Source organism: Glarea lozoyensis, assembly GCF_000409485.1.
Source record: "Glarea lozoyensis ATCC 20868 chromosome Unknown GLAREA18, whole genome shotgun sequence".
NCBI lineage: Eukaryota > Fungi > Ascomycota > Leotiomycetes > Helotiales > Helotiaceae > Glarea > Glarea lozoyensis.
This window is the reverse complement of record NW_007360992.1, coordinates 440,975-455,773: the sequence shown is the minus strand read 5'-3', so window position 1 is coordinate 455,773 and position 14,799 is coordinate 440,975. Positions and strand designations below refer to the sequence as shown.

Here is a 14,799-nt window from a genome sequence, read left to right as displayed (position 1 = left end):
GAGCCGCATGTGAACCTCGGTCTGGTATAGGTCACGTGCAGGTCAACATATGGGTTCATCTAATTTCCGGAGAGTATTTGGAATTTTGGGTCCATATTGCTTAGAGTTCTTTGAGAGTAATTAATATTATCATTATATAACGTACTGTACAAGGTATATCTGCTGAGGTGTACAAAGCTCCAATTATTTCCCATCACAATTCAACGCCAGCAAACATCTGAGTAATTTCAAAACTGACAAGAAACGACACCTGGAAGCGCACGTCACTCTAGTCAACATCTGTACTAGTATCATTGGTCGGAATTCGATCTCTCAACCACGCGAGCGTAGTTTCAGTTCCTTTCTCCAAGATGGTGTACTTCGGCACTCGGAATCGATTACCACTAACATTCAAAGTATGGAGGCCACCAGGCCCACCAAGAAGACCGATGCGAGCATTCAGACTGTTGATATCATTACTGCTGCAATCTAGTATTCTAAGACCTCTGACTGCTTCTGGTGAAAGCTCTCGAATCGTATTGTGTGAGGCGAAGACATTAATTAGCTTGGGGAAATGTTGGCGCAAGATGGGAAGTGAGGTAAGACGATTAAAACTAATATCGAGTCTCTCCAGCTCCGGTGCTTTCAGATACTGAAACAGAGGCTGTAAAGAGTTAAAAGTATTGGAGCTCAAATTCAGCTCTTTCAGGGCAGGTAACTCAAGGTCGTCTTTCATGAACATGTCCCCTGTCAGTTCGTTGTGAGCAAGGTTCAGCGATGTGAGAGTGCTCGCGAAGAAAGCAATCGAGTTCGGTATCATTTCGAATTTGTTGTGATGCAATTCGAGAGATTTGATGTTGTTGTTAGAGGCAATCTGGGCTGCTGCGACCGGATTTAAAGAATGTGATTGCGTGTTTGACCTGTCCAGGGTAGTTCCACCTATCACCGGCCAATCGGATGATGTTGGGCGTGGTGACAATGGGGAGTTTGGCGCAGAATAAAAAGCACCCTCAAGATCTGGATCCTTCTCTGTATTCTCAGTTGACGATGTTTCTGTGGATGGAGCCATCCTTGACTTCAGAGCACGCTTGAGATCGTCCGTAGGCATACTCGCGAATTTCTTTTCCCGCAACGGATTGCCACTAATACGGAACATGTATAGGCTAGCCATGCCTCCAATCTCGTCATCCAAGACCTTGAGATTATTGCCGTTCAGATCAACGTTTCTCACTCTAGGTAATTGCGTAAAGCCAGTTGGCAACGAAGATATGTTGTTATCCTCCGCCGCAATTGTGAGAAGGCTGACCCAAGATGTGAGATCCGGGAGGCTAGTCAGCCGATTCGCTGAACAATCAAGTTGGTGAAGGGAAGGCAGTCGAAGCACCCCTCCAGTGAGACTCAGAAGTGAGTTACAGGAGACATCCAAAACTTGTAGATGCTCAAGCTCTTCAACTTTATCAGATATGAGAGCCCCGGAGAGTCTGTTCTTTGAGGCAAGTACTTCTACAAGTGGTAGTCGGTGTAAGCTATCGAAAGGAAGAGCATTTAGCTTATTCTCTCTGACATTCAGCACTCGAAGGCTGACAAGGTTAGATAACTCATCGGGAAGTTGTGTTAGCGCATTACGCTGTACGTCTAGGACCTCTAAATTCTTAAGATTGGCTATCCGAGTATCTAGCAACCCAGAAAGATCGTTGCTACCCATTTTAAGATCACGGAGCGAAAACAGTTGACAGATTATGTCAAATGTATCGTTGCCCAATTTATTGCTAGACTAAAACTTGTTAGCGTATGTGACGCAATAGATTTAAGATCAACTTACTAGGTTCACCGTCGTCAGCAGCTCGAGCCTCCTCAGTCCGACTGGGAGCGCCTTCAACATATTGCCGTGCAAGTCAAGGGTCTCCAAACCTCCGAATTGATTGCCCTTCCCATCCTCGTCGTTCATGCTGTCTCTAGGATCCAAGTCCGGGAAGATGTCATCCTGAATTACCTCCAACTCATTATCAGCTGCAATCAGCCTCGTCAGGTCGACAGATTCAGCCCATGAACCCCCGTTAGCCCCCACGACGTCTAGATTGTACATGTTCATGACTTCGTCGGGTATCTCTTTGAAGCCCATACCAGCAATGTTCAGACGTCCATCCGTACGTGCCGCATCAATACGCTTTCGAAGAAGGCCTTTGGCTCCGTTATCATTTTCGCCTTGGTTGAATGGGTTGCTGGGCAAACCGAAATCAAATGTACCACTCGCTATTACTGGGACCTCATCGTCTTGGGATATGGTGTTGATTGTTGTATTTTTCGCTGCTGCGGCGCGCTTCGCAGCTTTTGCTTTGGATATTTGATCACGAAGCGCAGAGGAAGATTTTCTCGGAGTAGTGTCGCCGTTTCCATTAGATACAGTCGTTTTGCTCGTGACGGACGAGATTCTTGAGGTTGTAGAAGTTGCTTCTGACGATGTATTTGAAAGCGTTGCGGTTTTCTTTTTTTGTCCAAATCCTATCCGGTCGATATCACTAACTTGATCCAAACTAGACATTGATGGCTTCCGGAAAAGTCCATTAACTGAAGCCCGTGGCTTCAACGTCCGTGAAGAAAGAGTTTTACTTCCCGCTTTTGGTGTAGGAGCCTTCATATTTGGTTTTGCGGGGCTGGGAGAGCGTTCTCGCGGGGAGACACTGAATATTGGAGACGGAAGCTTTGATATCGGCGCATTTGGCGTTTGAGGAAGGTTACTCTGGATATTTGACGGCTTTCTGACAAGCCTCCCTACACCAGATCGCCCGGGTTGGCCATGGGTTGAGAAAATTCCCTGCGTTGGATTCGTTTGATATGTGTTTGTAGAGGCACGGAAGTCATGTTGGGAATTATTCTGGAACTGGCCTGCTCTTGATGTTGGCCTTGAAGACGTCTGTGAGGGAGGCCGCATGGATGTATCCATCTGCTGGCGGGAACCTGGCCTAGATGTGACTCTGCCGCTTGAAGTTGGTCGCATCGGGTTTTCGGTACTGTAGAAGCTGGATCCTCTTCGCCTCACAGCAGGAGAAGAGGGGATTCTTTGGAGGGTTTCCATTGTCCGTTCTGAGAGCGAGGGTCTGGGTTTCCGAGAACGCTTGCCTAGATCTGGCTCTTCAGGGTCTTCATTTGAAGCGGTATCCTCCATTGCAGACTCATCATTATCCTTGTCTCCTCTTCCACCTGGCGTTTCGGCAAAGAATGGCTGAGATGGCTTTTGGTATAATGTGTTATAGCTCGTCCTTCGCGAGAGCGATTGCAGAATTGGCGTAAGGCTACCTGTTGAGGCATCACGATCTCGAGGGAGTGCGGATATAGAATCGCGGCTTCTGACTGGCGTCGATGGTATGCGAGGTCTGATGGTCGTCGATGAAGCCAGCTGATCTCGTGAGGGAGCGGCCCTTAGGCGGGGGTTTATGATACCTGTCGGTTTTTGAGCCTGCTGTAGGTTTTCTCGAGACGGTGCAGTTCGGAGTGATGAGCGAGGTACAGGAAGCCTCGAAATTCGCGGGATCCCGGATGGTTTTGAGGAGCTGGGCGAGTGCTCCATGGTTGCTAATGTCCGGTCTTGATAGCTTGGTGCTGCGAAAGGGGGGTGCTTTAAATACTGAGGGTGTTCATAGTGTGGTGTTGACAAGGGACAAGGTCACAGTCCAGTTGTTGTTGGAAGTTCTGTGGTGATCTTGCAAGGAGGAACAAGTGAAAATGGGTTGCAGCACAAGCAAGGCTTCTTTACTTCATCATTCAAAGTCCGCGATTCATAGAAACACTTCTAGTGTGCCGTCTCAATTGGGAATTATTAATTCCGCGATGGCAGCCACCACCCCAGTCAGCAAATATTTACATCCACCTTAAATTCGCGATTAGACCCTGCCCAGGTGGGCCAATAAACGCGACCATCCGAGCTGCCTGGCCCATTCGAGACCGAACGCTGTCACGTCACATGATGATAAGAGATATCAGCTAAATTTGGTCTGTATTATGTTTCATGGTATTTTGATGCTGGATGTGGAGACTATATGGAGTATATATGCACAAGATGCATATAAGGTTAGTCGATCCCAGATCATCTTCAAAGATGAAAAACTCCACTGGATGACAACTTTGAGGATGACAACTTTGAGGATGACAACTTTGAGGATGACATTATTCGTGCTCCTATTGTTCTTGTTCAACTTCAAAGTGTGACTAAGCCTTGTGAATGCCCACCTGGGCAGGTGGTTGCGTAGCAACGAACTTGAACATCCCGCCTCTTGGATTTTACACACCCGATGTCCGCGTCGTAAGGCTACCCACCTCCGATATTCGAGACCAGTTGCGCAGCTCTCCTTAGCAATTGTGTATTGAATATATCCTTTCCGTCGTTAGGTTTCTGTTCTTGCGAGCTGAACTCCCGGTTGCATTGTCACGATAGACGCGTTCGGTATTCCATCGTCACCTCTCTAGCTCTATCTACCATTTGGCACCGAACCCGCCCTTGGACAACACAGACGCCCACTCAACACACAGGATAGTAGCTGTCGCAAGTTTCCGCTCGGCCCAATTCTCATCTCGCATAATCGACCTGAAAGCTACCTGCAATTGAATACTGTGAAGGCTGGATAAGCGCCAGGATGAGTTCTCAAGCTTCCTTGGACGACGTTTCTACACCTGGCGACCCATCTACGCCCCTAAACCCCGACATTGAAGCTCCTGTTAGACAAAGATTATCCCGTCCTGCTTCACCCAATACATCAATGATGGTGGCACCGGCGACATCTTCGATGACCCCCCCGCCTTCGTCCCAGAATCCTCACGGCCGAAATGCAAACTTGGCTCCATCTCGGCTCTCGCGCACTCCAGACCCAGGAGCGATTCTTTCCTCGCCCCCACCAACAGTTGCGAATGGCATCAAAAGAGACGCGTCGACGAGCTCGCTCATAAAGCCCACGCCTCAACAGATTGCGAATGCTTCGATCGACGCGTTGCGCGAGATTGCCGCGGCACTTTTGGCTGAGAACGTGAAACTAGACGTCCAGGCCCGCGAAGCTCGGATGTCTGCAGCACATTACAAGCTCCAGCACAATCTCCTCACCATTGAAAGTGAGGAGGCCGTAAAACATCTGGAAGTCGAGCATGATATGACACTCCGTGAGGTGGAACTTCTTCAGGCGCGCGTTCAAGATGCCCAAGATCCTCCTGAATTGGAGCACTATCGAAGACGAACCAAGATACTTGAGGAGGAATTGCGCAAAGAAAGGGAAAGTCTTCGGAAAGCCAAAAAGATCATCATTTCCAAAGAAGACGATATCATTGATCTACAAATCGATGTGAAGCAACTTCGAGAGAGAATCCGTATCAATCGGGTTCATGTCAATGAAATGCGAAGCCCAGGTGGAATCTACCATAATCCTAGCCTCCACACCTCACCTACAACACCTCAGTTCTATCGCTCAACTCCTAAACACACACCAATGACCAACAGGTCTATGCGACAAGGTCATCAGAGCCAGGAGGAGCCGCCTTTCGCTGCACTTTTGCTTGCTGATGCAGTCTTGAGAGAAGGCAATAACAGTGCACCATCCACTCCTATCGTTGACCGGAGACCAGCTCAGCGGACTCCCAACAGGCATAGCCGTGGCGTTCAGTCATTGTCGTCGTTGCCTACTACCCCTGGTTCTGCTCGACAAAAGTCCGGTCATTCAACTCTCTTACCTTCGGCCCAGTTCTCAGCTCAAGCAGAAGCTCGTGTAGCTACTACGCTCAGTGGCGGTCTTCAACATCCCCGGGAGCGACGCAGAAAATCTCGTGACAGCACCATCTCTGCGTCTGACACTGAAGAAATTGAACGTGCTGCTGCCGGTTACCGTGAGGAGAGCCAAGAAGTGACCGAAAGTCAAGCTAGCCAAAGTGCCACAGAAATGCTTCGCCGAGATCCTCGAGAGTCTTTTGAAGTCGCCGCGTCTCGCACATCCACACCTACACCGGGCGGTACCAAACCTCTTCACCAGTCGAAGATATTTGGCACAGTCACCAAGCCGACTGTTGAGAAGAGAAAGCGTGGTGATGACGAGTACGATTATGTTGCTGCAAAGAAACATCGAACCCCAGCGCCTGTTGGCTTGGGCATTGACAGGACATTTTGAGAGCATTTGTTGGGGTAATTCAAGTCACCCCTTATATTTTCGACGATTCAATTAGCTTCGCAGTGCTGCATACGACGACATGATGTTATTGAACTTCTCTTCTCATAATTTTAGGTATTAGCCTTCTGACACGAAGTCAGGCTAGGCAGTATCTGTATTCCATTTACGGCAGTAGCAGCTGTATAGTAAAAAGATGTTTGTAGGCGGGCTGGTACGGTACTTACTTTGGGATGGACATCGGTGTGGAATAAGGACCTGGGTGGGAATGGACTGTGTCTTAATGGCGTGAGACCAAGGCTTTGGCTGCAGGATCTGTGCTAGGTACCTGGCTAGTCTTGAGTTATTGTGGAAAGCCAGAGAATTGATCATTAAACAAAGAAAGGTTGATTGCTTCGAATGTCTGCAACATAATCTAACCTGCTTCGAGTAACCTCGAGCACTTAATTCCACTGGCTTAAGTGGTTGTTCACTTCACTCGCTGCCTAGCGGCCTCGCATCGCGTGATATAACAAGTTTATTGCCAGAAAGTGATTCAGCTATCAGAAAGAATTTTGACAGCTCAGTTTACTCTGACAGCTTGAGTGCACTTCACAGATGTGGATTAGGGGGAGCGTCAGATTTGCGGAGTGAGGGTCATAGAGTGTAAAGCTCTAGACAAATTCTAGAGGGTGTATCCTTACTGACAAGTATTAAAACATTATGTCTGCTAATACAATTCGTTAAGGTAGTTGTCTTGTGGACTACCCAGTGTTGATGTGGGTGATGTAGCGTATACGATTTCATAGACAATAGACCAGGAATCATTTATAGCATGCGCGGATCAAAAAGGCTCGTCTAAATACCACTCACTACCTAACTGCAATAATCGACAATCGTAACACCTGCGTATTGCGTTTCATTGACTGCGAGCAAGCCAATCAATTCAACGGTTATACGCATCCATCGTCCAACTAGTTGTGGCTGTCCGCAGTCTTTTGGTGACGCCAAGAGATCTGTTGAGGCTTTGCACGGTATACACATACGACGTGACGAATAACTTCGGCCACGAACGCCGACAAGCACGATTACTTATGCGAACGTCATAACCCTTATATCTAAATCAGGACTGACAAAGCATTAACACCATCATCATTGCAGGTTGAAATTGACGGATTAGGAGAAACGCGACGTGGGTAAGGCTGAATCGAAAAGAACCGCTTATTCGTCCCATCCTGGCCCCATCTTCGTACCTTATTTTCCACCTTGGGAATCGAGCTACCTAGACCTGTCAGTCAGCCCGCCCGCTCACAATCGATGTCCCCAGCCCAAAAGATCGCGCGGCTCTCGTGGTAGCTTTCGACTCTCTGCATTCTGCATCGGCGTCTGGGGCCCTCAATAATTTCCGCGCACGCGGAGAGGAAGGCAGCTCCATCAAGGTAACATGGCTGCTGTTCAGCCGCAAGACGAGAATTCGTCAGAAGACGGAATGCGTGCTCATTCTACCGATGCGATGGTGTCGTTAAATACAGAGGGGGGGTCTGCAAATGTGTTTCAGTCCTCATCGAGAAGTGCGCTGTCGACGGAAGAGCAGAAGAAGCTTTTTGAAAGTGTGATTGAGCATTTGAAAATTAAGTCTGTGGATGAAGATAGCGTGATGGCGCAGAACGATGATGTTGAGATGGAGTTTGACCTAGAGGACCAGAGGGCGAAGATTGAGACATTGAGAGAAGTCTTTCAATCAGTCTCACAGCTCTGGTGGTCGGGGAGTCAACAGATGGATTTGGTGGTGGAGAATCTGGCTGACAAAAGTCGAGATCGTGAGTCTAATTATCCTATTTCATTTATCGAACCATTTCTTAAGACATTTCGAGAGAATAGCAATTCTCATGATACAAGAACCAAATATCCCACCGTTCGTTACGAGACAACTAACCGTATACTCCATTCACTAATTGCTTTCAGCTCGATGGAGAATACCACTCGGAGATTCTGGAATGCTTGATTTCTTTCTTCAAGTTCTCAATACCAATCCACCGTCTCATTCTCTTCAGATACACATGCTCAGGTTGATTGGTAACTCATGCGCCGATACTGGTAAGATGACTTCTCATGGCTTTGCTGTTCGAAACCTAGATTCCTAATTTTGATAGATGAGAATCGAGCGCGAGTCATTTCGTCTGGGTCCCTAAGACCAATAATCCACCTCTTGGAGGATACTTCTCTGTTGCCATTTACCATTCCCGTTCTGTATAATATATGTGTAGACTATGGTAAGTATCGCTCTATTCATTCTAGACAGCAAGCTAATCCTGCTAGAACCGGCGCAGCAACAAGCATCCGATCTTTTCCTTAGCAAAGAGTTGGTTCAGCTTATATCTAGTCCTTCATTTAATGATAGTAGATCGTTTTTAAACTATATTTGTCAAATTTTGGACCTCTTAGCCACAAGACGTAAGTTATGGAGAGTCGAACTGATATTGGATTCAACTAACACATTATGCAGCTTCAGAACTCGAAGTAGCGCCAGAAAATATTGCTGTTGTGCTTCTTATGCTTGCCATAGACCGCGAATTTCCATGCGATTCTGAAGACTATCTTGCGCTCGTTAACACTGCCATCGCATATATGAAGCATGAGAAATTTCAAAAAGCCCTCATCACACTAGGCGGTTTAGATACTACACTTACAGTTTTGATCGAGTCTTACACCCGCTTCGACGCACAAGTCACGCTTGGCTCAGCTCAACCTGATGAAGAAGATGCTAAGCTTCTTTCGCAAATGCGAACAAATTTTAATCAAGTTCTTTCAGACGTGTCGGCATTACCAGAATTTAAGGAGGCTTGCCCAGTCGTATCACCGTTCACAAGTTCTCTACGTCGATGGCTCTCGAGTCCGCAATTACAACTTCAAGTATGCGCCTGCATCATGCTCGGTAATTTGGCTCGTTCGGATGAAGCTTGTGTGGAATTCGTCCATACTTCTCAAGTCCACAAGCCGCTTATTGCTATTTTAAAGGACGCAAACGACTCACAACTTCTCCATGCTGCTCTCGGCTTTTTGAAAAATCTAGCTCTTCCCGACAAAAACAAAGATGAGATTGGAAATGCCGGTATCATTCCAATACTACCTCGCCTGTGGCATCTTGACACTTTACAGGATATCCAATTCTCTTCCATATCATTAGCTCGACAACTTATAATCAACAGCTTCATGAATGTACGCAGAATATGCAAAAGACTCAGCGACGACGAAGACTCCCCAGCCAACAGCCGAACATATTTATCATTCCTCATCGGCCTCTTCGAGCGCACCGACGTCGAACCCATCAAAATGGAAATCTCCCGCCTCGTAACAGCCCTCTGCCGCGTCTTCGAAACCTACAAGGGAAAAGAACTCAGCAACCTAGCGAGTGTCCGCGCCAGATTCTTTAGCATGCACCCCGACATCGGCAGACCCCTCAGCTTCATGGTCTCTCAAAACAAGTGGCCCGTCGTCCGCTCCGAAGGCTGGTTTGTCTTCGCCCTCATGGCCCGCTACCCTGAAGGCGCACAATGCATCAGCGATCTCCTAAACGACGTCGCCGTCTTCCAACCCCTCATGGAGTTGCTCACCGGCAAGGACCTCATCGACCCCAAGTCCTCCACCCTCCAACCAACACCCGCATCCCCGGCTTCTCTGGCCATCGAAGGCCTCACGCCAGGTCAGTCATCCGACACCCCGCAACCGCATTCGCAAGCCGCGCAGATGGCGCGTCTGGATCGCGAGAATGCGCTGGTGCTTGTGAGTGAGATGCTGAAGAATCGCGGGAGTGACATGGCTGTCATGCGTCGCGCGATGTTTGAGGATTTGTTGAAGGGGGGTGGCGAGATCGTCTTGGCGGCCAAGGAGGGGGGAACGGTGGCGCCCAGGACGAGTAGGGGTGCGGATGAGATTTTGAGGGAGTTGATGGGTTGATTGGGAATGGGAATCGTGGGTTTGGTTTTGGGGTTGCGAATAGATTGGGGGTTGGGATAGAGGGTGTTGGGTTGGGAGTTTGTGAAGATAAATTCCATTCGCTTAGCAAGGACTGCCTTGGGCTTCCTATTTCACTTCATGGGTCTTGCTTTTAGTAGATGGAATTCTCGCCGTAGAAGATAAAATAAAAGGTATCTTAGATAATACACGAAGTGCAGCCTGAGATGTACTTCTATCAGTGCAACTACCTTGTATCATGATTCACCTGTTTCACGAGCATGGGATCTATTTACTTGATGGCCAGCCACCAGTCTAGGGAGTCCTTACCTAAAACTATCAAAACCATAAATTATTTTAAAAATCAATGAGAGGAGACAGGTTCTAAGTGTGAATAAATCCTGAATTGAACAACTTGAGTATAAATATTTGAGAATTTGTGAAATAAGTATTGAGGAACTGAGTCTGAAATACATATGCCCCTCGATACAAATATTTATTCTGTGTCTTTTTTGTCGTATTCCGTGTGTTTTCCGTCGCTCTTTCCTCCCTGTCCCTTTCAAACAAAAGAAACGAGGTAACATTTCCGTTGGAGCTGTATCAATACGATCCCCGGTTGGATGTTACTGTTCTTTCCTGTCCCTCATATTCTACGACGTGCAGAGCTTGAACAGCATCATCATTTTGTTGTGCTGGAAGTGGCTTGAAGGAACACCATGAGCACCGCCGCGTATCTGTGACATGTGAGCATAAATCTATTTACCGAGAGATTCCACATACCCTGCCTGCAGCTGAGGCAAAACTCTCGAACAGTTTTGCTGTCGTCGCCATGGCGACTAAGAGGTAGAAGACCACAACAAGTACGGTGATGAGTATCAGTTTGTTCATCGTAGATGAAGAGGCCATGCTGACTCCCAGTATCCAAAGAGGGATGATCAACAAAGCTAGTCCCAGCATAGACACCAAGGCTGTTACTTTCTCCTGAATTTTATTGTCGTAGACCCATCTCAACTCAGCACATTTGGCTTCCGGATCCGTACCACTTCCTCCACATAGTAAGCCTCTGATTTTGAACAGAAACTTCTTGCAGTTGACTATGTACTTGATTTTGAATCGGAAGGAGTTCGTCATTACTGGTCGAACGGTGATCAAGTCTCGCTTATGGCCGAGAAAGCTCGTTTCCTTATCGTAGATGGCATTCGGATAATCTTCTAAAAAAGCTTTGATGCCGCACATATCGGATGAGGTGACAGCTGGTCGATCCGACAATTTATGATAACCATTGATGAAATTATCTAAAAACATGTCAGCAGATGAACCCACTGGCAAGTAATGGCAGGACTTCTTTGTTCATTGGTGAAATCGAAAACTGACCATAGCTAATCAAGGCAACTTGGATTTTTTCCAGAATCTTGATTCGGTCTGGGTTCGAATCTCGAAGAAAGGATCTGTTCTCATAAACTCCAGGATCAGATCCGGCTGGGTGAGAGGCGTCCTCAGTTTCTTCAAGTTGCAATTCCAAACTCTGAAGGCTGTTCTGTAACTTCAAGATAATCCGAGCATGCAAAGATGCAAATTGCCGTACCACCAGAAAGCTTTTGTCTGCGCAAGCCAAGTATGTAAGATCCTCATAGCCAACGTGTGTATTCGTTTGTGTTTCGTGGGATCGCTGGAGTTGTGGCTGAAATTGGCCTGTTGTCAATATGGGAAAGCTCGAGTTGGCGCCTACTGGACCTGGAAGGTCAGCTGCTGTTGACGGTGCAGAAGCCATTGAGATTGTCGAAGGTTTTTGTTTTCTCAGAACGATGTGCGTTGGTGAGGAGTATTATCAGAGTCTGTGGGAGAAGGGGTGGGTTTTGCTGTTGTATGAATTCGAGCTGACGAAGCTGTTGCATGCTTCCCGAGACAAATTCCGTTTGCAACCCATTGAGGCATAGCAAAGATCGAGCCACCAACCGGGAAGTCAAGAACCATTCGTCTCAAATGCAAAGCTTAGATCATCAGACTCCCGTGTCTCTCCTCTCGGCTCCTGTCTCCATGTTGAATTCCAGCTTGACTCACAGTTCAACTGCGCTCCATTCGATACAAGTCATTTCGACGGCTAGTTGCAGACTAGTAATATCAAGATGCCCAAGCACACTGAAACTATACGATTCCTCTCTTATCATGGACCCAGATACCCATGAAATGTAGCTGAGACATACGATTATGCTCATACTCAGGTATCCAATGCCAACACTCACCTTATTCTTATTAGTTTGGAAGTTTGGAAAGTACGCCTTGAGTTGGCGGGTTCAGCTTTCAAGGAGGAAAGTAGTGGCTCTTTCGGTCTAGTTTCCTTCACCAGATAAATATCTAGAAGTTGAGTGGAAAAATGCGTTGTACTTCAGAGACATCCTTATTCTCTTGTTATCTTCATCTCTGTGGTCCCTTTTCTTTAATTTCTCAGCTTTTTACAGCTATTGAGTGTAGAATCAATGGCTCCTCTTTGAATGCTTTGTTGGTTTCTAAACAATGACCTTTTAGCAATAATGAAATCCTGGAAATCCAGTTACAGGTATTTTAGGTCTAAAAATAACAACATTAACATTTGTTAGCAAAATGTCTAGTTTTTTAGTAAAGATTTAGAGTTAGTAGTATTAAAATAAACAATATAATCTAATAAATAAAACTATAGTATTACTATTTAGGACTTTGTTAAATAAGAATTACAATATACTTTTAGATATAATAAAGGAGTTCTTTATTCTTACACTTAAATATCTAAGTACTAATCTAGTAAAAGCTAAATAGTATAAAGAATAATGTCTAGAACAAACACCTTATATAAAGAACAGGAAAATTTAAAATCAAAGTTAGCGAAATAGGTAAAAACAGAGTTAGATTAAGTAGTCTTAACTTATAGTTTATTCTTTAATAAATATATCTTCTATAATAACTATCAGTTTACCTTTACTACTCTCAAGTACTAAAACACACTTTAAAATAGAAGAAAGTCGTGAGATGAAGGGAGTTAAGCAAACGATTAAGGACATACTTCACAGGGAGAAGTCTGACTTTGATAAGAGTGAATACCAACGTTTGATAGATGATTTACCTGAGAATGAATCTACGATAGAAGATCATTCTCTGACAGATGATCTACCTAAATACGGAGCCTTTAATGCCAAAGAACACGAGTTTGAAGAGCTCAAGGCCTACCTTAATGGGTACAAACCTCTAAGGGGCAATGACCTTGTCACTCAAGGTCTCGCTAAATTTGTTCGCCCAATACCGCTTCCCCTCGATACTCTTAGCATCACAGGGGAAGATGGTTCTTTCACTACCGATATTGATTACTGGGCTTATGTTCCCCGCCTAGGACATATGCCACTTCTCTGGCGAGACCGCGTCACAGACTGGTCGAGTTGGTCGACGATATCCGAAGCTCGTAAGACGCGCTATAGAATACCAGAGCGCAGATACCCTGGGGGGCCGTTGGGTCATATTTTCGAGCTGTATTACAACGAAAAAGGCGATCATGAATATCGTCCTACACCGAAACCCTTTAAAGACCGTTGGGGAGATGAGATCAAATTACTTAGAGCCGAGGGCTTCATTATTGAGCCTGATAAAGGACCTAATAAGTTGTTAACCAGTTCCGAGTATAACATTTACCCTTCTCGCTTAGACGACAAGCCAAAAAAGAGTAATAGGTAGAGTTGGTCATTGACGTCTTCTACCTATAGTATTCACCTTATAGCTTGGAAACTAGAAAAGAGGAAGAATTTAAAAAAAGGAGTATAGCCTGCCTCAATTTTGCTGTCATGGAGGTGTCTTGTCTAACTGAGCTAGCTGAACCTTGGAGTGACGGAGCAAGTAACAAACCATTAATGATCGGGTAAGTCAACTAACATAACTCCTGAAACCAGCATTTTCGTCCAATATACCATCACGAACACTTCCAGATGCCCTCAACTCACCAACATAAACCTAGCTCCAAGGCCCACTTCCCAAATTCTTAATCTCAGAAAGTGCAACCTGCTACCTACCCACCCTTCTTACTCCTGTTACATCCCATCACCTTTATTAATCTTTCACGCATTATCACTTTCTAAAAACCTCCTGCCTCCCTCATCTACCACAATATCAAGTGACCAAAACTAGGAAGCAATCGACCCCTTTTATGTATCATATTTATTACTCTCAAGTTCCTCGTTCCAAGGTCTAGTGCGTAGAGTAGTGGATAAAACTGTTTCATAATGATCTTTCTCCTTTCGAGGCTGAGCGAGATTTAGCGAGGGGTATACGGGGATGGGGTTGAGAGATAGTGCTGTTTGCGGAGTGGAGGAAAGGTTCGTTTTGGTAATGAGCTTGTAGGAATAATTCGGGACGTGTTGAGGTGCTTCCTTGGGGTAGGAATGACAATGAAGTACTTGATACGCTGGTGGTTGGGCTGGCTTTGATGGGGATATTGTTGTTACTAATCTAGATGTTAAGTGTTTGGTATGATTGAGACATGACTGAGATATGCAGTTATATAGTTGTTACAATATATATAGATTAAGTTGACTGTGAGTTAAAGAGGATGTTTCTGAACACTTCCTCATAATGAGGGTTGGAAATGAGGTGAAAGAAGAGACACCATTTTCACATACCTACTACCATACAAAAATCCAAATATCATGACAGGAAACCACAACACACCTCACTTATTCAAACAACAGCTCACATGAATCCGAGTCAAACTAAGCAATCATTCCATATA

At 45.8% G+C, this 14,799-nt stretch overlaps 5 protein-coding genes across 5 annotated transcripts; 3 read left to right on the top strand and 2 right to left on the bottom strand.

The window, feature by feature from the left end:
• Positions 1-268: 268 nt before the first annotated feature.
• GLAREA_12385 (L) lies at positions 269-3,547 on the bottom strand (the record flags this gene model as incomplete). Its single annotated transcript, XM_008083167.1, has 2 exons — positions 269-1,753; positions 1,802-3,547. 2 exons carry the CDS (start codon positions 3,545-3,547, stop codon positions 269-271), a joined length of 3,231 nt encoding a protein of 1,076 aa, XP_008081358.1.
• Positions 3,548-4,610: 1,063 nt separating this feature from the next.
• Positions 4,611-6,122, top strand: GLAREA_12384 (uncharacterized protein; the record flags this gene model as incomplete). The annotated part of the gene is made up of 1 exon (XM_008083166.1): positions 4,611-6,122. The coding sequence occupies one exon, from the start codon at positions 4,611-4,613 to the stop codon at positions 6,120-6,122; it is 1,512 nt and encodes a 503-aa protein (XP_008081357.1).
• Positions 6,123-7,542: 1,420 nt separating this feature from the next.
• GLAREA_12383 (ARM repeat-containing protein) lies at positions 7,543-10,055 on the top strand (the record flags this gene model as incomplete). Its single annotated transcript, XM_008083165.1, has 5 exons — positions 7,543-7,918; positions 8,064-8,195; positions 8,252-8,371; positions 8,418-8,552; positions 8,605-10,055. 5 exons carry the CDS (start codon positions 7,543-7,545, stop codon positions 10,053-10,055), a joined length of 2,214 nt encoding a protein of 737 aa, XP_008081356.1.
• Positions 10,056-10,702: 647 nt separating this feature from the next.
• On the bottom strand, positions 10,703-11,823 carry GLAREA_12382 (uncharacterized protein; the record flags this gene model as incomplete). The annotated part of the gene is made up of 3 exons (XM_008083164.1): positions 10,703-10,786; positions 10,833-11,347; positions 11,427-11,823. The coding sequence occupies 3 exons, from the start codon at positions 11,821-11,823 to the stop codon at positions 10,703-10,705; spliced, it is 996 nt and encodes a 331-aa protein (XP_008081355.1).
• Positions 11,824-13,055: 1,232 nt separating this feature from the next.
• Positions 13,056-13,751, top strand: GLAREA_12381 (uncharacterized protein; the record flags this gene model as incomplete). Its single annotated transcript, XM_008083163.1, has 1 exon — positions 13,056-13,751. The coding sequence occupies one exon, from the start codon at positions 13,056-13,058 to the stop codon at positions 13,749-13,751; it is 696 nt and encodes a 231-aa protein (XP_008081354.1).
• Between the last annotated feature and the right edge of the window lie 1,048 nt (positions 13,752-14,799).